General features: G+C 55.9%; 3 protein-coding genes across 4 annotated transcripts in view; 2 read left to right on the top strand and 1 right to left on the bottom strand.

Annotated features, from left to right (window-relative positions):
• CARM1 (coactivator associated arginine methyltransferase 1) overlaps nt 1-4,497 on the top strand; it is a 35,420-nt gene extending 30,923 nt beyond the window's left edge. The window contains exons 9-16 of one of the 2 annotated variants that reach the window (XM_075547110.1): nt 1,636-1,721; nt 1,837-1,926; nt 2,210-2,347; nt 2,439-2,528; nt 2,615-2,727; nt 2,885-2,962; nt 3,231-3,299; nt 3,425-4,497. In XM_075547110.1, coding sequence (XP_075403225.1) covers nt 1,636-1,721; nt 1,837-1,926; nt 2,210-2,347; nt 2,439-2,528; nt 2,615-2,727; nt 2,885-2,962; nt 3,231-3,299; nt 3,425-3,567 — 807 coding nt within the window. In that variant the 3' untranslated portion in view covers nt 3,568-4,497. The remainder of the gene's footprint in view (nt 1-1,635; nt 1,722-1,836; nt 1,927-2,209; nt 2,348-2,438; nt 2,529-2,614; nt 2,728-2,884; nt 2,963-3,230; nt 3,300-3,424) is intronic. The other variant, XM_075547120.1, reaches the window with a different exon arrangement.
• On the bottom strand, nt 3,994-9,563 carry YIPF2 (Yip1 domain family member 2). The gene is made up of 9 exons (XM_075547130.1): nt 9,316-9,563; nt 8,668-8,822; nt 8,500-8,580; nt 6,876-6,963; nt 5,763-5,879; nt 5,457-5,623; nt 5,195-5,377; nt 4,964-5,096; nt 3,994-4,882 (listed from the first exon to the last, which is right to left on the bottom strand). Exons 1-8 carry the CDS (start codon nt 9,344-9,346, stop codon nt 4,983-4,985), a joined length of 936 nt encoding a protein of 311 aa, XP_075403245.1. The 5' UTR covers nt 9,347-9,563; the 3' UTR covers nt 3,994-4,882; nt 4,964-4,982.
• Nucleotides 8,407-17,920, top strand: TIMM29 (translocase of inner mitochondrial membrane 29). Its single transcript, XM_075547143.1, has 3 exons — nt 8,407-9,838; nt 9,908-11,700; nt 13,947-17,920. Exons 1-2 carry the CDS (start codon nt 9,745-9,747, stop codon nt 10,594-10,596), a joined length of 783 nt encoding a protein of 260 aa, XP_075403258.1. The 5' UTR covers nt 8,407-9,744; the 3' UTR covers nt 10,597-11,700; nt 13,947-17,920.
• The last annotated feature ends 3,628 nt before the right edge of the window (nt 17,921-21,548 follow it).

Raw genomic sequence — 21,548 nt, forward strand, 5'->3', positions numbered from 1 at the left:
GGCCCTGACACTATTCCCTCCTTCGGCTTTGGATTCCGAGACTCACAGCCCTTCCTTCGGTCACTGGTGTTGGTGGGTATAAACTCCAGTATCGTCTTGTCCCCTTTTCGGTTCAGTGGAACGCTTCACGGGTTGGCGCGTCATCCTTGCGCGGGCCGGGCTGCCCTTCTCCGAGTCTCCAGCGTTAGCCTAGTGGCTGCCAAGCCAGCACTGCTTCCGGGTTTCCCGCCAACATTTGGACCCACCAGAGCTCAACTTTGTAGGTTTAAGTATCATCTCCCGTTCCTCTCTTCCCTGACTGGGCTGTGTCAAAGTTTACCCTTCCTTTGCCTTGTTCTGTTTATTGTTGATGCCTTCGGTCGGTTTGGGGATCTCCTCAGCTGGTAGCTCTGCTCCCGGTCGCTCTTCTCCCATAGACCTTGCCACGGTGGCTCAGGCGCTTTCCCCACCCTTTATTCCCTCCTTGGCTCAGACTCCTGTCTCCAGAAGTCTTTGGTGGCTTCCGTGTCCCGGTTCTCTGTGCACTTTCCAGTGTGCGGGAAGTGATGTGTCACCGGGGCTGGTCACTGCATGCCAGTGGCATTGGTGTGGCCTCAAGGAAGACAGCGATGTCCCAGAGCTGCTTCTGCACCCAGTCGCTTCGGAGGTGTCCCCTCACCCATTAGGCGCTCTGGGAAGGACCACACTGGGGGAGTCGTCGTATCAGTGGGGAGCCTGCAATGGGCCCAGTGCAGGTGGGGGGCTTACAGGACAGCTGTCCACAGCTGACCCCTTCCTTGGCCCCTGTGCCTCAGAGAGAAGTGGCTTCTGCTCAGCAGCTTAGGCATGAAGAGGCACCCTGTTGGAACACTGCCCACAGACGGTCCAGTGTCCCTCCTCCGGACCCCCTGAGTCCCAGCCAGCCTGGCCATCCTGCTTTCCCCCACCCCCCCGCCCAGAGAAAGCAGCAACTGGCTGCCCTCTGCCTGGCCCTTGTACCCGGCGTACAAACACCCCAGGGGGAAAGTCTTAGCCAGATGGGCACTCCTGCAGTCTAGTTCTCTCCTGGGTCTTGTCCCCGCCCCCAACCCCACCCCATTATTGGCAGGCGTGCTCACCTGGGACGAGAGCTCCATCAGAGTCCCTTGGAGTGGGCGGCAGGCAGTACAGGCCCTGTGACTTGGTGCTTGTCACATTACCGTGCATGAGAGCCCTCCACTCGTCACTCCTTCGTGGCCTTCTCTGGATGGGCCATCCTCACTAGTTGAATTCCACGGCTGCAAACCGTCAGGATGCTGTGTCGGGTTGCCCTGGGTCTGGAGCATGGAGTTGTGAAGCGAGCCCTAGCAACCTGTCCTCCCCTCGGCATGTCAGAGAGGCCTGGCTTAAGCAGGTGGCTCCTGACCAGCGGTTCTTAACCTTCCTCGTGCTGCAACCGACCCTTTCACACAGCTCCTCATGTGGTGGCGACCCCCCAACCATAACACGGTCATTTTGCTACTGTGATGAATCGGGAGACTCCTGTGAAAGGGTCGTTCGACCCCCAAAGGGGTGGAGACCCACAGGTTGAGAACCGCTGTTGTAGAGCCTTGTTCCTGAGAAAAGGTAGCACTTCCCCTCCCTCCAAGTCAGGTCATATGTGTGATCCCCTTCCAGGACACATTTGACATCCGGATCCTGATGGCCAAGTCTGTCAAGTACACGGTGAACTTCTTAGAAGCCAAAGAAGGGGATTTGCATAGGTATGGCACTGCCCTACCCCCCGAGGCCCAGCTCCAGGGCTCTGGCCACCCACTCCTCCTCCCCGAGCAGCCTGGTGGGCTTCCCCCCAAACCACTGGAGCCCTTTGCCTTCCAGGATAGAAATCCCATTCAAATTCCACATGCTGCATTCGGGGCTGGTTCACGGTCTGGCTTTCTGGTTTGACGTTGCTTTCATCGGCTCCATGTGAGTGTCACTCAGCAGGCCTGCCGCCTGCCCCCCTCGGGGCTGCCTCTACCTGTGGGGCATGCCCCCGCCCTTTACATGGGGCAGCAAGAACTGTTGGGGGTCAGGGGGTCCTTGCTGGGGTGTGCCCCTCTGCATGTGTGGCAGGGTGAGTAGGCGTCCTGTGGTGGAGCACCCCTCCAGTGGGGGGTGTGCACACAAGGGCTGGCACCAGGGCAAGTTGCAGGGCTAGGGGCATGGCAACTCCAGCTCAGTTAAGCACATACCTGTTCCTGCTTGGCAGAATGACCGTGTGGCTGTCCACGGCCCCAACGGAGCCCCTGACGCACTGGTACCAGGTCCGGTGCCTGTTCCAGTCACCACTCTTCGCCAAGGCTGGGGACACGCTCTCAGGGACATGTCTGCTTATTGCCAACAAAAGGTGAGCCCCTGGAGCTTGGACAGTGGGTTTCCCCACAGCCTGAGTGGGGTGGGGTGGCAGGAGGGCTGAGCCTCCCTCCGCCTCTCTGCAGACAGAGCTACGACATCAGTATTGTGGCCCAGGTAGACCAGACGGGCTCCAAATCCAGTAACCTCCTGGATCTGAAGAACCCCTTCTTCAGGTAGGACGGGCCCTCAGCCTGCGTGGGGGGCCCCTCCTGGCCCAGCAGCCCCCTCGGCCCTGCCCATGGGTCCGTCTCTGGCACAGATACACAGGGACGACACCCTCGCCCCCACCTGGCTCCCACTACTCGTCTCCCTCAGAGAACATGTGGAACACGGGCAGTACCTACAACCTCAGCAGTGGGATGGCCGTGGCTGGTGAGTCGCCCCCCACCCTGCAGCACAGGGCCCACACCTGGGGGACACGCCGACTGCTCACTTCAGCCCCGGCAGGCCCAGCCTCCGCCTGCCCCTATTCTGCCCAAGACCCTGCCCTGCCCCGCCCCCTCGCCTGACACATCCTCTCTGGGCACAGGGATGCCGACTGCCTATGACCTGAGCAGTGTTATCGCTGGCGGCTCCAGCGTGGGCCACAACAACCTGATCCCTTTAGGTGAGTGCTGGGGTGGGGGGCTGGCGGGCCAGGAGGGGCTCCAACAAGGCCAGGCCTCGGCTCGGTCTTTTCCCCCCCGCATCGTCGTCGTCCTCGGAGCCCTCCTGTTCCTCCGGAGGGCTCCACTCCTCTCTGCCCTGCTCTGCTGCCGCCGCCGCTATGCCCCACCCCCCAAGCCCCCCGGTGTGAGTGTGCGCTGCGCCCTGGGCGGGCCGGCTGGGGGCGGTGACGCCGTCTCCCTTCCCTCCTTCCTCCTCTCGCTGCGCAGCCAACACGGGGATTGTCAATCACACCCACTCCCGGATGGGCTCCATAATGAGCACGGGGATTGTCCAAGGTAACCTGGGGCGGGCGGGCGGGCTGCCGTGTGTGAGTGCGCCGTCCTCCTCTGACTCGGCTAGGGGTCCGCGGGGCCAGCAGGTGGAGCTGGCCCTTCAGTGCCCACGCCCCACCACCCCGCAGGCTCCTCCGGCGCCCAGGGCAGCAGTGGCGGCGGCTCAAGCGCCCACTACGCCGTCAACAGCCAGTTCACCATGGGCGGCCCCGCCATCTCCATGGCCTCGCCCATGTCCATCCCCACCAACACCATGCACTATGGGAGCTAGGCCCCTGCAGGCGCCACCCAACGACTGACAGCACCAGGAAACCAAATGAAGACCCGCCACCACCCTGCACCAGGGGCGGCTCGGACCCCTGCCCGGAGAAGCCCGGACCAGTCACAGCCCTCTTTGCTATGGGAACTCGGACACTTTTTTACACATGTGGTCGCCGTCGCCTCCTCCTCCTCCTCCGCCCCCAGCCCCACACATCGTCCCTGAGCGTGTGCCGCTGCCCTATCTTACATGAGATCATGTGTGGGCGTCCCCGTCCCTGCCGCCCACTGCCAGCTCCATCCTGGCTTGGATTTGACATCATTGACAGTAGGCGGCGGACCGTGGCCCCTCAGTGCTGCCCCCTTCACTGTCTGTGGTGGGGACGCAGCCCTGGCCAGGCAGGAACTCCCTTTAACTACCAGGCCTTGGGTCACCATAGGTGTGACATGCTGCTTTTTTTATTTTATTTTTTTACGAAAAGAACCAGTGTCAATCCACAGACCCTCTGAGGAACCAGGCCGGCCGTGCCGTGCCAGCAGCCCCTCCCCAGACTCATGAGGCCCTCGGTGAGGGGTGGCCTGACGGGTCTGTAGGGGCAGGGGTGGGCCAGACCTCCCAGTCACTCAGCCCCCGACCAAAGGGTTCAACCTCACACATGAATGTACAACCAGCCTGGCTGTTGGAAGGCCCTCCGTCCGTGGCCCCTGCCTCTTGCTGCTGTCCCTTCCCCACCCCCACCCTCACCCCACAAGAGCAAGGCTGGGTGGCCAGGAACCCAGCCTGGAGGCCAAGGGGCAGACACACACTCCTTCTCCTGTAGCTGCCATCAGGCCTGTGTAGCCCCCTCAGTACATGTAGACGCTCCTGTCCCTACCTGTATTATGGCACCTGGTCCCTCGCTAGATGGGAAGGGGCCTTGCAGGGACACTCCGCCCCCCCCCCCCCAAATAAACAAGGAAACGTGTTTCAGCCAGGGCCATTTTCTTCTCCCCCTTTTCTAACACCATGAGCTCAGATGGGTGCCCAGGTAGGCCTGGAGCCCCGTCCATTGTGCCCCTAGGGGAGTCGGGTGGGGGGGTCGGTTCCTGCCAGGGCAGAGACCCAGCAGGCAGGCTGGGGGTGGATGGACCCCGGCCAGGCCTCCTGAGCATAACAGGAAGTTCCTTGTCAGCTGCCCCCTTTATATGAATTCTCGGAGTCACCTTTGCATAGGAAATAAAAGTGTGCGCTTTTTAAGAAAAGTCTGGAGAGAGCTCAGTGACTTGAGATCCTGTGGGAGCCTCCAGCCATCGTCTGGGGTGGGGCAGAGGGGGCCCGTCCATGATCCCTGAAAAAGAAATCCTGTGGCTCCAGCCTGGGGGCTGCTTGGTTGGCCCACCCCAGCCCTCAGCAGGACACTGCTCCCTACCTGCAAGGCTGCGGCCTTCCTAGGAGGGTGTGGGGGTCCGGGGTGGGCTGGGGGGTGGAGGGGTGGGGGGCAGATTTGTGGCTTGGAGTGGAGGTACCCCATGTTCCAGAGGCAGCGGCTGGAAGAAGTACAACTGGACAAAGACCGGGGATCAGCATTGGTGCAGGCGGCAGCCGACCCCAGCCCCACCCCACCCCGCCCCGCGCTCGGCCTGAGGGCCTGGGTCTGTACCTTGCAGCCCAGGGCCAGCAGGCCATGCAGCAGCACGACGGTGGACAGCAGCGCTGCCGCCACCGGCCTGGTGTCTTCACGGACCACCGGCCACAAGGTGAACACCAGGCATGAGGCCGACAGGGCCAGGGCCAGTGCCCCAAAGAGCCACTGCAGCCAGGGAACAGGGATGAGCCACAGGACCTGGGGGTGACATGGGGTGTGGACTCTGACCAGGTCCGCTGCCCACGTGACCTGCACCCACCCAGCCATCTGTGCTCACCACAGTGGGGATGAAGACAAAGAGGGAGTAGCCATAGATGCACACAGTCTCCAGGAAGGTGTAGGGCCCCACACGCTCCCGGATGCCCCTGCGCCACTGCAGGAAGCCCCACAGCGCCAGTGGCACCAGTCCTGTGTAGCAGTAGATGGTGATACTGGCCACGGTCACTGAGGAGAAGGCCTGCAGTCAAGTCTCCCCGGCCCTGCCTGCAGGCCGGTCCCATTCCCCACTCCCCCGGCCCCGCCTGCAGGCCCGTCCAGTACAACCCAGCCCCGCAACCCCACAGCATTGTACTGCCTGGCTTACCCTTGTGGAACTGGGGGCTGTAGTGGATAGAGGGGTCCCTCCACTGGGCCAGGACCAGTGTCAGGTTTCCGGTGATGGCCAGGACAAAGGCCAGTGTGGCACAGATCCAGAAGGGACCTGGAGGGGAAGGGGTTCAGTCATCCTCGGCCTAGAGCTGGGATGGGACCACTCATCCTGTCTCCAGTGTGTTGGTGGCCAAGGCTGCCCCCCACCCTTCCTGTTCCACTGGCCTGACTCTTCTGCTCATCCATGATCAGTGACTTCCCCCCGCCTCTGTCCCTTCTTGAAACGCTCCAAGCAGCTTCCAGATTTCTCATCTGGGGGCCTCTTCTCTGCTCAATTGCCTCCCTTATCCATGGAGCGGGTGTGGTTTCCCTTCCACCCCACCCCCCAATGATCTCACCGCACTCTTGGCACCTCAGCCTCTGCCCTCCATTGCAAACTCATTGGTGCTTCCACCTGGGGGTCTCCCAGGCGTCTTGCTGTCTTGCCACTCCGCCCGCAGCCTGCCTGTCTCCCGCTCTATACTAGCAGTCCTTGCTCCTCCGCCAAGCCCAGACATTCTGGAAGCGCCAGCTTGCAGGCAGGTTTTCCAGAATTCAACTACTCCTGGCCTCTACCATGTGTTCATCTGTCCCTCGCTGTACCTGGAACTACGGCTGGCGCCCCCCACCCTGTGCCCCCCACGGGCTGGGTGTGTGTGTGTGGGGGGGGAGAGTGCTCCCTGCGAACATTAACTCCTCCCCTTTTCCTTCTCACCACAGCGCAGAGCCACCACCTCTGTGACCTGCCAGCTCACTCCGCCCCAGCGCCACTGCTGCCGCTCTGCCGGGGCTGTTCCTACGCACCCTGCTGCTGCTCCAAACCCTCCCTCAGCCAGGAGTGCCCTCCCCCTGCTCCCCACCTGCTGCTGCACCGTCCCCAGACACCCTCCTTGGCTTTCCCTGCCAAAAGGCCTGGCTCTTCCGCCTCCAGGCTACTCCGCTGCTTCTCATCCCAGCAACGTCTCTGCCTTCCTCTCTCCCTGAACCGAATGTAAGCTCTGGGCGCTCCACCAGTGCCTCTGCCGTCTCCTCAGCTGTGCTCCTTGGCTGATCACACCGCCACACTCACCATACAGGTCTGGCCGGCTGCGCAGCCGGTGCCGCACAAAGCTGGTGCCCGGCCAGGGCAGCAGCGAGCCTTTGATCCGGTCCAGGACCTGGGGAGGGCAAGGCTGGGTCTGGGATGGAAGCTCACTGGGCAGCCTCACTGCCCACAAAAAAAATGAGCCCGGCTCCACTCCCTGCCCCCAGGCATACTCCCTGCCATCAGCCTGTTCTAACTCACAGCGACCCTATAAGACTGGGCAGAATGGTTTCCCAGGTGGTAAGTCTTGATGGGAATAGACAGCCTCATCGTTCTCCCACCAGGAAGGTCTCAAAACTCAAACTTGCTGCGATCGAGCTGTTGTCTAAGACAGGGTAGAACTGCCCCTAGGGATTTCCAGGGCTCTAAGTCTTGACGGAGCTCGGGAAGTCTCATCATTCTGGTGGCTTTGAACCACCAACTTTGGTAGCAACCCAGTACACAACCCATTAGACCACCAGGGCTCTTCCCTGCCTACTCTTCCTTCCAGACTCCGGGGGTCCTGGGGCCTGCCTGGCTAGCTCCTGCTCACGGCCACTTCTCCTCGGGCCACCTCTTCCAAGAGCTGCCTCCCCATACACCCCACAATCACACTGGTCCTTGAGTGCTGCTCATCCTGCCTTCCAAAATTCTCCCCAACATAAGAAATCCCCTCTCGTCATCTCACCCCCAGCCCTGGGGCATTGATCCATCTCCCACCTCTCCACCACCTTCCAACCCTACCCCACCCTCACCCCCTAGACTCCCTCAGGGCCCACAAGCTCCTTTGTGACCTAGTGGACTTATGATGGCCCGCCCGCCCTTTCAATTTTTCACCTAGATCCAGTGAGGGCAAGTTCTCTCACCTCCACGCACAGCCTCCAAGGCTATTCAGGGTCCTAGCCACCCTGCAGGGCCGAGTAGCTGCTGCCCCTAGGGTTTCCAAGACTGTCCAGGACTACAGGAGCTGAGAGCCTCACCTTTCTCTACTGAGCAGCTGGTGCTGACCATGTGTTTTGTAACCCCCCCCTTCCACTGCATCTGTCACTTGTGTCCTCAGCATCAAGTGCTCCCCTGGCCCTGGCGGCACTGTCAGCTAAGGACTGGACTGGTTGCCTCATGAGATGATGCTGTCTGCCTGCATACAGATTTCTAGCCTTGGGAACTCTGGGTTGGGTCACTGGGAGTTGGTGGCACTGGGCTTGGGACCTGGAACATGTCTATGCTGCCTTCCACCCCATTGACCTCAGCAAATTCCTCACCTCTGCAGGTGGTCCGCCTAGATCAAGTGCACCTCGTTTCTGCAGCCCTCCAAAGCCAAAACCCAATGCCACCAAGCAGACTGACTCAGAGAACTTACAGGACAGAGCAAAATGCTCCATGGGGCCCTCCCAAGGCAGTTGCTTTTGCAGATGCAGATTGCTGCCCAGGCCCTCAAGTACCTGACACCCCCCCCACCACCCCCTCGCCCCCCGTTGGCAGTTAAGCAAGTAACCTTTCTGAAGCCCCCTGCCCACCATCACCTTTCTATGCAGCCATTTGGTGCCTTCTGCTGGTCTGAGCAGGGCCCACGTGAAGTGCTCACTGACTGGCTGCACCCTGTCCCACCCACCCCTTTCTGGGGCCTGACCTGTGCCGTGTCCACATCGAAGAAGCTCTGGTAGTAGCTGAAGGTCCAGAATCCTGGCTGCTGCTTCTCTCCCTGCAAGAGCTGTACAGCAAAGCCGTCAGGGTCTAACACCTCGTCAGGACAGCCAGGGGCAAGGGGGCAAGGCAGAGGGCACGGGCTGGGCCTTACCGCCTCAGTGTCACTCTCCTCCACCTCTCCTCCTCCAAAGCCGTCACCCACAGCCACTGCCACTGCCACGTGCCCCTGTGGGGTCAGCTGGTCACTCCTGCTTGTGGTGGCTGCATCTGGAGCCGCCGCCAGGAGATCAGTGGCTTCCTGGAACTCTGCAGAGAGAGTAGGAGAGGAGTCACTGCCGTGGCATCTGCTCACTGTGCTACCCAGCCAGGCTTCCTTCCCTTGAGAACTCAAGCTCAGTGCCATGGAGTCGAGGCCAACTTCCAAGAGATTCTCCAGGAGAGTACAGACCTGCCCCTTCCGGTTTCTGAGACTGTTAACTGTTGACAGGAGTTTTAGAAAGCCCCTCTGTCTCCTGCGGAGTGGGTGGTGGTTTCCAACCCCGTGGTTAGTAACCACGATACCACCAAGCAGGCTGCAAAGTAGAGTCTGGAGGGCCGTGCTTTAGTGTGGTCTAAGTGGGGGTGGGTGGGGCTCTGGTCTCGGATGGGTCCTGGCTCCAGAAGTTCCCGGGGGTTTGAGCGCTGGGCGCGAGCAGGCCAAGACTGGCTTTGGGTTCAGGCCTGGGTCGGGATTGACAGCTGAATGGGGCTGAGGTAAGATGAGGATGGAACCTGGGCTGGCGGCTCGGGCTACACGCACCGTGAAACGTCAGCTCGTCTGCCGCTGCCATGGCCGTCCAGGGGCGTCACCGCATCCCGTTCTGCGAACAGACAGATCAGGCCCGCAGCCTGCTGCTACTCAGTACGGCCCAGCGGCTACCGTCACCCTCAGAGGCTTGGACCCTCCGTCCTGGTCCAACAGGTGTACCCAGCCCCACCACACCTGAGGCTCCAGCAGCCGGCGTGGCCCGGGTTCTCTGCGCCTGCGCGGCCCGCCTACCCGCTGGGGTCAGCGAACCGACGGCCAACCCCGCTCGGCTCCGACAGTAGTTTCCGGTGCCGGTCCGTCGGCTATCCTATTCCGTCGGGCTCCACTTCCTGTCGTCGCAGCCGCCCGGGAGACTTCCGGGCCTTTTACTTCACGTGCCCGGCGCTTCTCGTCGGAGAACGGACGCCGGGCCGGAAGAGGATGGCGGCCGCCGCTCTGAGGAGGTTTTGGACCCGAGGCCGCGGCGAAGCGGGCGGCGCCGTGGGCGCGAGGCCGGGCGTGTGGGCGCGTCTGGGTGAGTAGCGTTGGCGGGGTGGGTGAGCGCTGCGGCCGAGCCGCCCTAACCGCGCTTCTCTCCCGCCAGGCGTCTGGTCCCGCTCTCTGCTCCGGGACTACGCCGAGGCCTGCGGGGACGCGGCGGCGGCCGCCCGAGCCCAGCCGGCCCGAGCGGCCGTGTACGCCGGGCTGCTGGGCGGAGCGGCCGCGTGCTGCGCGCTGGCGCCAAGCGAGGCGTCCTTCGAGGAGGCCCTGCTGGATGCTTCGGGCACCTTGCTGCTGCTGGCGCCCGTCACGCGCAACCGCGCCGCCGAGACCTCCGTGCAGCGACTGCTCTGGCTGCGAGGCCGCGGTCGCCTGCGCCACCTGAGCCTGGGGCTCTGCTCGCTGGTCTACGAGGCGCCCGTGGACGCCCAGGCCAGCCTCTACCAAGCCCGCTGCCGCCACCTGCAGCCCCGCTGGGCCGACTTCCCGGGCCGGATCCTGGACGTGGGCTTCGTGGGCCGCTGGTGGGTTCTGGGCGCCCGGATGCGAGACTGCGACATCAATGACGACGAGTTCCTGCACCTGCCGGCGCACCTGCGCGTCGTCGGGCCCCACCACCTGCGCTCCGAGACCAACGAGCGGCTCTTCGATGAAAAGTTCCAGCCCGTGGTGCTCACGGATGACCAGGTGGACCAGGCGCTGTGGGAGGAGCAGGTGCTGCAGAAGGAGAAGAGGGACAGGCTGGTCCTGAGCCAGGCCGACGCACTGGGGCAGCCCGGGGCCCTGAGATGAAACGCCTCGCGCAGTCGGTGTGCGGGGACCTCCAGGCGAGATCCCGACAAACGTGACATCCTCTCTCGCTCCTGGGCAGTGACGTTTTCGAGGGGGTCTGTTTCCCTCTCACCCGAATCCCTGTTCACGGACGTTTATCCAGAGTGGCCTGGTTCCAAAGTTGAGGATTGCAGAGGGATGTGTCCATGTAACTAACGAAGTACTTCCCGTCGTCGACGCCAGAGCTAGGGACCTGGGTGCGATGCGCTTTGGGCTTCTCAACACCGCCCCCGCTGTCCCCCAAAGTACCACATTTATCCTCAGGTGACTCCCAAGCTCACTTAAGACCATTCAGATGTTTGTTTTACCTAATTCAAGCGGAAATGTTTTAATCCTACGATTGACTTTTGACTTTTCAGTTTTTATAGTAACCTCTTCAACTTTTCATTTGTGAACACTGGAATTGTGGCAGGCCCAGGGGAAAATTGGGAAAAGAGATCTGAGCCAAGCCTTTCTCCCAGCTTCTCCGACTTGGAACAACGAATTTAATAGCAACCCGAAAATGCTGTTGGTACAACCCTCTGAGACAATTTTTATTCTAAAGGAGTTTGGGGTGTCTTTTTTTTTCTTTGTCAAGGAGGTTTGAAATGCTTTATTTGTTAGAGTGGAACTCTGGTTCTGTTCTGCTTCAGTAACCCTGACAACAGTCCCATAGCTGATAGAGAATCAGCAAGTCAGTGATCAGAGCTGGGCCTTACCTAGGGAATGGTCTTGTCAACTTTTAAAACCACGCTGCTTAGGGGAGTGAGACTACCTCTATTGCTAAGGTGACTAGCTGGTTAATAAGTGAGGAGATAAAATACTGTCATGTTTGTACTTGTTTGTTTTGTCACTCGTAAGTTTTGACATTTGGACCTTCCGTTCATAACATGGATGCGTTAAAAATAAAAAGGCAAGAAAGACCAAACCTGCTGTCATGGAGTTGATTCCCATGCATAGTGACAGTGTGGGTGTCTGAGATGGTAAATCTCTATGGGAGCAGACAGCCTCATCTTCCATGAGATGCTTGTGGTTTGCACACCAGTCCTTACCTGACATCGACACCAGTGCTCTTATGTGAAGAAGGTAAGCACACGTTTTATATGCTTATTTGGGGGGGGGGCAAGGAGAGCATCCTTCTAAGTCAGCACCCCCATTTTACAGAGGAAAAAGCTGAGATTCAGAAAGTTTGTTATTTTCCCCAGGCTATGGCAGAGCCCTGATTCAAACTCCTAACTCCCAAAGCTGTGACTTAATCTCAAACATTAGTCCAAAATTGTTTCACTGCTATCTTGTGTCAGAAATAAGACAAGGATATGAAAGTAAATAAGCATATAAAAATATATAGTGAAAACAAACAGGATAAAGAAACTAGATTCCAATTCTCTATTAATGATAGTCAAAGGCTCATTGCCATTAAAAAGAGGCGAGAGTTCTTCATTGTCATCAGTGTAGAAAGGGAGTTGTACACCTCTATTATTCAAGTCAGTAATTAAGGTGCTACGTCTGATGTCCAGCCAGGTATGGTCCATGCACGTGCTTGTAGCTGCAGGGAGCTGTGAGCGGCAGGGCAGTGGATAGCCACAACCAAGGAACTTTGACATTTGTGCCCAGAAATTGCCTGAAATCTGTGTGCCGTATTTCATCAGAGGCTGTACTTTGCCTTGAGCAGAGTCCACACTGTTTTGGTCCCCACACCAGTGCTCTGGCCTCTGGGTGTTGGTTGGGGGGCAGTGGGGAGTTGGCAGGAGACTGTTGAGATGTTTATCTCACCTCTAACTGGTTTTTTCCCTGGAGCAGTGGCCAGTTCACTAACTCTGAGTCAGGGAAGTTTATTAGAAGGGGGGACCTCACTCAAGGTGAAGTTCAGCAGCCATGTAGGCTGTCTTTAATGCAGTCCCCCTTGTGCTCAGAATACCCAGGATTAGAATCCTGCTTTGAAGTTCACATCAGGTGAAGGTAGGGGTACTTGGAGAGGTCCAACTTTCCCAGATATTTTATACTGAAGTTTTAGGGTAATCACAGGCTGAAATGATTGACTGTCAGAGTAAGCCAGCCTCTAACAACCGCAGGTCCGTAGGCGCAATTGTAGGGCGATAATATATAAAGATCATGGAGATAGGAGAGAAGATAAAGGAGTCAGCCAAACTCCCCTGGTTACAAGTAACCACGTATGTAACAGGAAGATGTACTGAAGACAGTACAAGCAATGGGAGGGGCACAACTGTATACCCAACAGGAAGGGGAGGGACTAGGGATCCACTTGAGACAAGATGGGCAGATTCAAGATGGCAGCCTAGCCTTGATCCTCCTTGAGTTGGCTTGACATTGTCTCTGGGCTCTCCTTCAGGGAAGTAATCATGTTTATGAGTAGGCTGTGGGCCCCACCTATGCTGGTTCAGACTGAAATAGTGTCTGATCTCTCTGGCTGGCTGATGCCCTCAGGGAGCTGACCTCTAAGCAGAGGACCTCACCATGCCCTAGCAAGCGGGTCCTGGGCTGTGGATACAATATGGGAAACAACCTGGGGGAAAACGGTTTTGTATCCCACAATTGACTTAAGCCAACAGTCTTACATTTTAGAACAAAATCGGGAAGTCTCTGTACCAACCAGAAAGCAAGGGTGAGCTTTTTGGCAGCTAGCAAACAGCTGAGACAAGAGCCGACTCAGGGTTCTCTGCATATCTGCATCTAACATGTTTGCCTCTGAGAGATACAGGAAATTGTGAAAACCCTAGAGCCTGAAGATGAGGAAGAAAGAAAAACCTGGCCTGAGTTAAGCTAACTGCAGTTACGGTTACACTGTATCCCTGGGTTTGTCCAGGCTACCGCAGGGCATGTCCAGACATCTGTTCAGTGCTCAGCGCTGTAGAAGGAGTTCGTCTCAGATACTGCTCTGCCTGCTATGGGGGGGAGTTGGTGTGGTTCTGAGGGTGGGGGGCAGACCCAAATTGGTCCTCGGTCTGTGCAGCACCCAGGGGAGCTTCAGCCCTGTTCAGTGCCAGAAGTACTTGGGGGGGGAGGGGGTTACCCCACACACATCCACCCCCACCCCAAGAAGTGGGCCTTAAATCATAGTTTGAATCACAGCCTATGTGGTTACTACACAGAAATTGCCTCAGTTCCCTTAGGACAGGCATCCTCATTTTTGCCCCGTTTGATTTTTTTTACTTAAAAATAAGATGTACAGTGCAGTGTGCATAGGAATTTGAACATAGTTTTGAAAAAAAACAAACAAAACTATAGCCCTCCCAACAGGTCTGAAGGACAATGAACTGGCCCCCTCTTTAAAAAGTTTGAGGGCCCCTGGCTTAGGAGACATTTCTTTTCAGAATGCTTACGCAGAACACCTGGTACACAGTAGAAGTGCCCTGAGAGAAGAGGATCGTTCCCTGTCCCTGCCCTCCCTGCGCCAGTCTCAGGTGAGATGCCCTGCTTTGCTCGTGGCAAGTGTTGAGCAAAAGAAGAGGGAGGGCAGCCAAGAGGTGCTAGTCGTGGTCAGGAAACACTCAAGTTGATATGCAGGTGCTCAAGACTCCCTTTTTCTTCAGGTTTCTTATTTGTCCTCAAAGAAAACTTTCCAGCTGTTGCCATTGGGAGACCACCAGAGGGCGGCAGAGTTTCAGAGAAGTTGGCGCCATCCTCCCCGTGGCCCACAAGTAATGGCTCCCCCGGTTTTCTTTTGTTCTCTGGAGCCGCGCAGGGCTGGGCTGCAGTGACCCATCACTCCGTGTGCTGCTCTTTGGAACCAGGTAGAGGAGGTTAAAACGCTGGGCCAGCTAGGAAAAGGTCTCTGTTGGAGGGTCTGGTGGCCTTTGGGAAGAGGACCCACCATTGCCACTGAGTGGATTCTGACTCATTGACCCACAAGGACAGAGTGCACCTGCCCATGGGTTTCTGAAACCATGTACCTTCAAAGGGAGCTGACAGTCTCATCGTTTTTGCCAACCTTATAACTAGCAGCCCCAGAATGAACCCTCAGCGACCCCAGGTCTTCTCTATAAGGTTACAGCCTTGGAAACCCGAGGGGGCAATTCCACTCTGTCCTACAAGACCCCTGTGAACAGGGTGTGGATGATACAGTGGGCCCGTGGGAGGGGCCAGGTCTGTGCCAGGACTGGGCATCTTTTCCTTGTGCTTTAGTGAAGAAAAACAAAAACCATGCCATTGTGTGGTTTCCAACTCATTGTAACCCTGCAGGACAGGCATTCCTCTGTGGGTTTCCAAGACTACCTTCCCAACGGTTTTATTGGCATGTCATTCACGTAGACACATAGTTCAGGCACATCGAGAAGAGTTGTACAGTCATCACCACAGCCATTTTAGAACATTTTCTTCATTTCTGTACATTGTTATTCCCCCCTGCTGTGCCCCGGGGAGCCATGCATCCAGTTACTGTGCTCGGATTTACCTGTCTTGCATTTCATAACACTGTGACTCTACTGGAGTGTAAAACACGAGTTTCTCGGAGTGGCTGGTGGGTTTGAACTGCTGACCTTGCAGGGAGCAGCCTAATGTGTAGTAACTGTTAGGTTCCTTGGGTGGGAACTGCCTCAGTCCTTGGCTTCCACGAGAAAGAATTCACGCCGAAGCCTAGTAGTGGGTTTTTATAAAGGATAGAAGCAGTTCCAGGTGTTAGAGTAAACTGAACACAGGCCAGAGAGAGAGAGACCGGCTGGCTGCGCAGCACCTGCAGAGGAACAGCTGGAAAAGGGGTGGCCTCCTGCTTCCGGCCTTTTGGGGCCCTTCCGCTGAGGGGCGTGGTCAGTGGTGCTGGTTGAGACTTAGTAAATTTGGAAAAGGTTGAACAAAAAAAGTTCATGTAGGTAAAGAAGATTAGCAACTTGAGGCCTTAATGGGGTCCAAGGGGTTCATAGCCATGTGGTTAAATGATGAAGTACGGAAAACAAAGGGAATTTTTCAGTTTCAGGCAGGACGCAGAAGCAGGACAGGGAGCATAGCTGGGGTACACACACTGTTGTAAATGAGAAACGCTTAGGAGAATGGTACCAAGCTCTCCAACCACCGCAGTCAGATTGACTCATGCCTACATAACTAGGCCAGCGGTTCTCAGCCTTCCTCGTGCCGTGACCCTGCCGTGACCCTTGAACACAGCGCCTCATGTTGGGTGACCCCCAGTCATACAATGATTTTCCTTGTAACTTCATAACTTTAATTTTGCTACTGTTGAGTCATAATGTAGATCTGATAGGCAGGATGTATTTACATTGTTACAAATTGAACATAATTAAAGCACAGTAATTATATACTGTGAAATACTTATTTCTAATTAAAAAGAAATGAAGTTTTGAAGCATGGTGTAGCATGGGTAACAGTCATAACAACAGTAAGCTACATTGCTACATTTTGCCACAAACTGTAAAAAGCCAACGTCAGTGGGAAGGTTCAGATAGCTGCTTTCTCACCAGATCAGCAGATCTGCGTGTGGGCGGACCCGCCTGTTGACGGGGTGGAGGAGCTGTGTCTCGGTTCCTAAGACCATCAGAAATATGTGTTTTCTGATAGTCTTAGGCGACCCCTGGGAAAGGGTCATCCAATCCCCCCAAAGGGGTCGTGACCCACAGGTTGAGAACCAGTGCTCTAGGCCCATCCAGGGCACACCGTGGCAAGTCCCTGAGGGCAGAGCTTCCTTTTAGTCAGTGTGCCAACCCATCTTGTGGAGGGTCTTCCTCTTCCACACTGCGCCTCCACCAAGCATAATGTCCGTTTCCAGGGACTGGTCTCTCCTGGCAACGTGTCCAAGGTAGGTGAGGCGAAGTCTCATTATGTCTGCCTTCCTTTGAGGGCATTCAGGCTGTACTTCGCCCAAGACAGACGTTTGTTCCTTTGACAGTCCATGGTGCTTGATTATATTTTGCCAGCATCATAATTAGAATGTTTTGATACCCCTCCCGGTCTTCCTTATTCATGGTCTTGCTTTCATATGCCTGCAAAGCCACTGAGAATGCCATGATATGAGCCAGACATACCTTAGTCTTAAAAGGGACATCCTTGCTCTCCAACAGGTTCGAGAGTGCTTGTGCAGATTTGCCCCATGCAATGTATCATTTGGTTTCTTGACTGCTGCTTCCATGAGCATTGCTTATGGATATAATTAGCAAGGTGAAATCTTTGATACTTTCAGTCTTTGGTGGTATTGTCTGTTGGTCCAGGTGTGAGGGTTTGGGTTTTCTTTATACTGAATTGTTATCCATACTGAGGACTTCAACCCTTGATCATCAGCAAGTGCGTCAAATCTTCTACTTCAACAAGCAAGATGGCGTAGCCTGTCCTTTCTCTAATCCTGATGCTGTGTGCTTCTTCAGCTTCTCGGATCATTCATTAAGCATATGAGGTAGCTTATTGTGCCAACCTGGCCAATAAACACATGTGGGACTAATTGAAGGGTGGCGAGATAGTGGCTCGGGGAGCCTTGCCTCTCTTGTCTCTTGCTCTTTGATCATCGGACCAGTGTGCGGCTGCCTTGCTTGTTCTGTGCCTCAATTTGAAAGCTACACTACCTGTGGGCCACCTAACCCGTGGACTGTGTCGCTGTGATTTGAGGTTCCTTCAAGACCTGCTTCACCACACCATTGGAACTTACATCTCTGGAGCTGGGGACTGTCGGACCCTGTCATCTGGCTGACTGTTGGTGACCTGCCTGTCTGTTGCTGCCTCTGCCCGGAAAGCCTGGATTGCTCTACAGAGGACGACCCAGCGGCCCTCAAGACTTGAAGGACTGTCAGTGTCTCACAGCTGTCTCATGGGAGTGAGCTGCACTGAGCCATTTGTACTGCTTTATAATTTAATTAACTGTTTATTTCCTATGTTTTATATCGATCTAGCTATATAAATATGTACAAAATTATTAGCATTCTGGTTTTGTTTCTCTAACGTGCCCAGACTAACAAGCATACAGAAAGGATTATTGTGGGGAAAGGATACACCTTTCCTGACTTAAAGCCATGCCGTTTTCCCTTGTGCTGATTGAATGACTGTCTCCTGGGCAGGGCACAGATTCCTCGTGAGTACAATTACGTGCTCTGGAATTCATGACACATTGTAGACGTGTCACAGTGGGTTAAAACACAAGTCAACACCTTTCTGCTTTTACCTGCTTTCACCTAAGATCATCTGACACGGGCAGTGACAGCCCTCCTTCTGGTAAGTTTCTGGGGTGCTTTTCCTCGGTTCTCAGTTCTCAGCGCTGAAAGAAGTCATGCAGCAGAGGCGCTTTTGTAATCCAAGTAACTATTATGAGGGAAGGGAAGTTTCCGTGTTACAGGCTCAGAAAGTGCACGCTGGCTCTGGGAAGCATGCGAGGTTGCATGGGGGGGCGGGGGGGCTGTGGGAACGTTGGAGACTGAACATGGCCACTCCAGGGACTTCAGGGGAGCACGGAAAACACGGGGAAAGAATACCGGAACAGGAGCCCCAAAGCAGAATGTGGAGGCATGGGAGCTGAGCCCTGAGAGGGCTCACGTAACAGCCTGCGCGAGCCCGCTCTCAGACCTGCAAGAGAATGCTCCTGAAAGACAAAGTGGCCTGCTCTCAGTCTGCATGTGTTCCCTCTCATCCCCACTGGGGGGCGTGGGCGTGCTTGAGGGCACTGGGTGACCTTACTGGCTGAGTTTAAGTGCACCTGTGTGACGTCCTGTCACTAGTGCCTAGCACTGTCCATGGGCCCAGGTTGGTTTGTCCCATAGGTGCCTAATGTGCCGGATTCCTTTCTAATCCCTTTATTGTGGCATTTGGTGGAGACCTTTATCCCTAATCTAGCTACCCATCAGTTGCACATCCTCTTCTGACTCTAGCTTGAATTTCTTTCTAGCAGTTCCCTGTTGATGGACTGCTGCAACCACCTTTGAGCTATCTTCAGCTAGGTTTTACTTGCATGTGACGTTAATAATAATATTGTTGATCCTTTCTGCGTCCTGTTTGGTCTCTTCCAGTCGGTTAGCTAAGTCGCTAGCTGTCTTCCAAATTGCTTGGCGTAGACAAGTGAGTGCGTCCAATGCTCCATCGGTTTATTGAAAACGTTTCAGTGGTATTCCATCAATTCCTGGAGCCTCATTTTCCACTAATGCTTCAGTGTAGCTTGGGCTTCTACTTTCAGTACCGTCAGTCCTGATCTTAGGCTACTTCTGGAAACGGTTGTATGTCGATCAGAACAATGACTGTATTCTGGAAAAGTAGTAGCCATCCACTTTCTAGCACACTCTGCCCAGGGGCAAAGCTCTCACATTGCTGGTCCGTGGTCATGACCCAGCGGAAGCAGGACCAGTGGCTCAGCTATGGAGCTAGGGCTCCCCTACAAGCTGTGTCTTAGTACTTGCACTTGAGAACAGCACTTGGAGGAGGCTGGGAGTGGTTCTCCTGGGACAGGCAGTGCTCTCTGCTTGAAACCTCTTTCCAGAAGTTCCGGGAAGGCTGGGCTGGGATCGCCCGAGAGAACAAGAACCAGGTCGAAACGAGGGCATCAAGGAACCGGCTTTACTGGGAAGCACAGCTGCCGGACTCCGCAGAGGATTCCGGACACATGGGAATCACTCACGTAAATACCCTGGGGATGAGGCTGGTAACCAGGAGGCCTGGGAGAGCATCGTGCCTCCTCCTGATTGACAAGTTCACATGAAAGGCGCGACGAGGCCTCTGACACGCCCAGGAAGGTAATTGGCTCAAGTCTATGTCCTCAGTTTCCTGGGCCACGGCTAGTGCCCCTGGGCGGCAGCTCAAGGTTTCGAGCAGTCCACTCCTTGGTTCTTGTCCTGCTCGCAAGAAAGCTGTCAGCTGAGGAGCAAATTCAGACCAGAGTCAGAGACAATGGCTGAAAAGAAAGGGCGGATTTATTAAGGGGATTCTTTGGAAAAGAAGGCCCTTAGCTAGTCTGAAAGGCCTGGGAGAATGTAGACCCGAACCTTTTATTTGGCTAATGGACCACCTCCCATTATTGACTGGCTTTCTGGAGGGTCTTCTGCTATTGGCTGGTTCTCTGTGGTGTCCCTCCCCTTTCTGGGACTGTGTGTCCCTGTCCCTGCCCCCCAGCACTTCATGCTGTGCCCTGTCTCCAGATCCCAAAGCCAAGAGTTACTAAACCCTTGTGGAGTTAGGGTGAACTTCCTCTCTGTCCACCCCGCCTTTTCATGATCTCCAGTCTTGTCCAGTGACGAGGAAGTATGTCTTATCGGCCTGCCCCTTCCTTTGTGCTGGAGAGGTGTGTGGGGAGACAGGTCTCCCCTCTTGTTCATGTTAAGATTCCTGCCAGTATCACCTCTCCTCCCTCTGCTAACTAGTTTACAGAGGGGAAAGGACCACAAACCCCAATATATATTATAGACGCCCTTTCACTAACTCTTAAGCAGGCCAAAGACACAAAGGACTCATCAGGACGAGGGAGACCATCAGCATAATGGTGTCCCAAGGATTCATAGCCATGCAGCTAAATTATAAAGCATGGAAAACAAAGGAAATTCATCACAGAAGTATGATTGGCGGCAGATCCATTCATCAGAGCTGCAGGGAAAGAAGAAGAGAAGGGACTTGATTGGGATGTATCATGAAAGGAAGCCAGATTAGGGATTAAGGGGGAGGGGATGTTGGCTCCCCCAAGTGCCTGCCTAGTGAAAATTAGCTGTTCGTGCCACAATAATGGGGTTGGAAAGAAACCAGCACACTAATTAGACACCCATGGGAAGATCCAGAGCTGAGCATGCTGGGCGGTAGGTCCACCTGGGTGCACTGACTAGGCGCCAGCTACATGACATCACACAGGGGCGCCTAAACTCAGCCAATAAGGTTAACCAATGCCCTCAACCTGCTCCCCTGCCAGTGGGGGTCAGAGAGGGTCAATAACACGGGCTGAGGGCAGGGCCCGCTCTTTCAGGTGCACTCTGTAAGTGGGGCGCAGGAATCTCTCCTGGCCTCTGGGGTCTCCTGCTCCTGGTTCCACTCGAGTGCTTTCACGACTCTGTTCTAGTCTTCGTCCTGGTGGCTGTCTGTGCCTCCTTGTCAGTGCACACGTTCCCACGGCCCCACCACGTGGCCTTGCGCACTTTCCAGGGCTAGTGTGTGTTTTCTGGGACTGGGATACCTGAAACTGTTAGATTCCTCGGGAAACACCTCGGTCCTCGGCTTCCACGAGAAAGGATTCATGCCGCAGCCTGCTTGGTGATCCCAGTGGGTTTTTGTAAAGGCTAGAAGGAGTTTTGGGCATTACAGTAACTGAACACAGTCACCCTCAAGGCAGAGAGGCGAGAGAAAGAGAGAGAGAGAGAGAAACTGGACCGAGCGCAGAGCCTCAGAGGAGCAGCTGGGAAAGAGGGCGGTCTTCAGGTTCAGGGATCTTTTAGGGCCTTCTGCTGGAAGGCGCAGTCGATGGTGCTGGGTGGACCGCTTTGGCTGAATTAGCCCACCTGGCCTAGATTGGGGTCCACCCAGGTGTCCTGCTCCCCTGGCTCAGGGCCTGAGTTGGCGCATGCCCTTTACTCTTTACAGGCTTCCAGCTCCCTGTGGGGACCCCCCTAGGCATGGAGAGGAACATGGCTACCTAACAAAACTTCCCTTTCCACCAAAAACGTTACTTGGATTTACAAAAGTGCTTCTGCTGCGTGAATTCTTGCAAGAACCGAGATAAACCACCCCAGAAAGTTAACATAGGGTGCAGGCTAGAAAAGCTATGACATATGTCAGGGCCCTCCTACCGACCACGGCCCTCGAGCACCTTCAGTCCCATCCCGGGCATGCCTGGGCACGTTCCCCAGCGCAAGCTGGTCCCTCTCTGGGCAGGGAAGTCAGCAAATGTACTCGGTGGGTGGGCAAAGCTTTTTTAACACGCCAGAGAAGAAGCCCTTAGTTGGGGGTGGCAGTTATGCATTGAGCTGCTAACCACAAGGTCAGTGGTTCAAAACCACCATGCGCTCCTCAGGAGAAAGACG

The sequence above is a fragment of the Tenrec ecaudatus genome, chromosome 1 (assembly GCF_050624435.1).
Source record: "Tenrec ecaudatus isolate mTenEca1 chromosome 1, mTenEca1.hap1, whole genome shotgun sequence".
Taxonomy (NCBI): Eukaryota; Metazoa; Chordata; class Mammalia; order Afrosoricida; family Tenrecidae; genus Tenrec; species Tenrec ecaudatus.

What these genes read in the sequence shown, in the direction of transcription:
- TIMM29 (XM_075547143.1), top strand. Translation starts at nt 9,745, where the DNA reads ATGGCGGCCGCCGCTCTGAGGAGGTTTTGGACCCGAGGCCGCGGCGAA. An exon ending in GGGCGTGTGGGCGCGTCTGG is followed by an intron (nt 9,839 to 9,907) that starts GTGAGTAGCGTT and finishes CTCTCCCGCCAG; the next exon opens with GCGTCTGGTCCCGCTCTCTG.
- YIPF2 (XM_075547130.1), bottom strand. Translation starts at nt 9,346, where the DNA reads ATGGCAGCGGCAGACGAGCTGACGTTTCACG. An exon ending in TTGTCTTCATCCCCACTGTG is followed by an intron (nt 5,378 to 5,456) that starts GTGAGCACAGAT and finishes TGTCACCCCCAG; the next exon opens with GTCCTGTGGCTCATCCCTGT. An exon ending in TGCTGGCCCTGGGCTGCAAG is followed by an intron (nt 5,097 to 5,194) that starts GTACAGACCCAG and finishes GTCTTTGTCCAG; the next exon opens with TTGTACTTCTTCCAGCCGCT.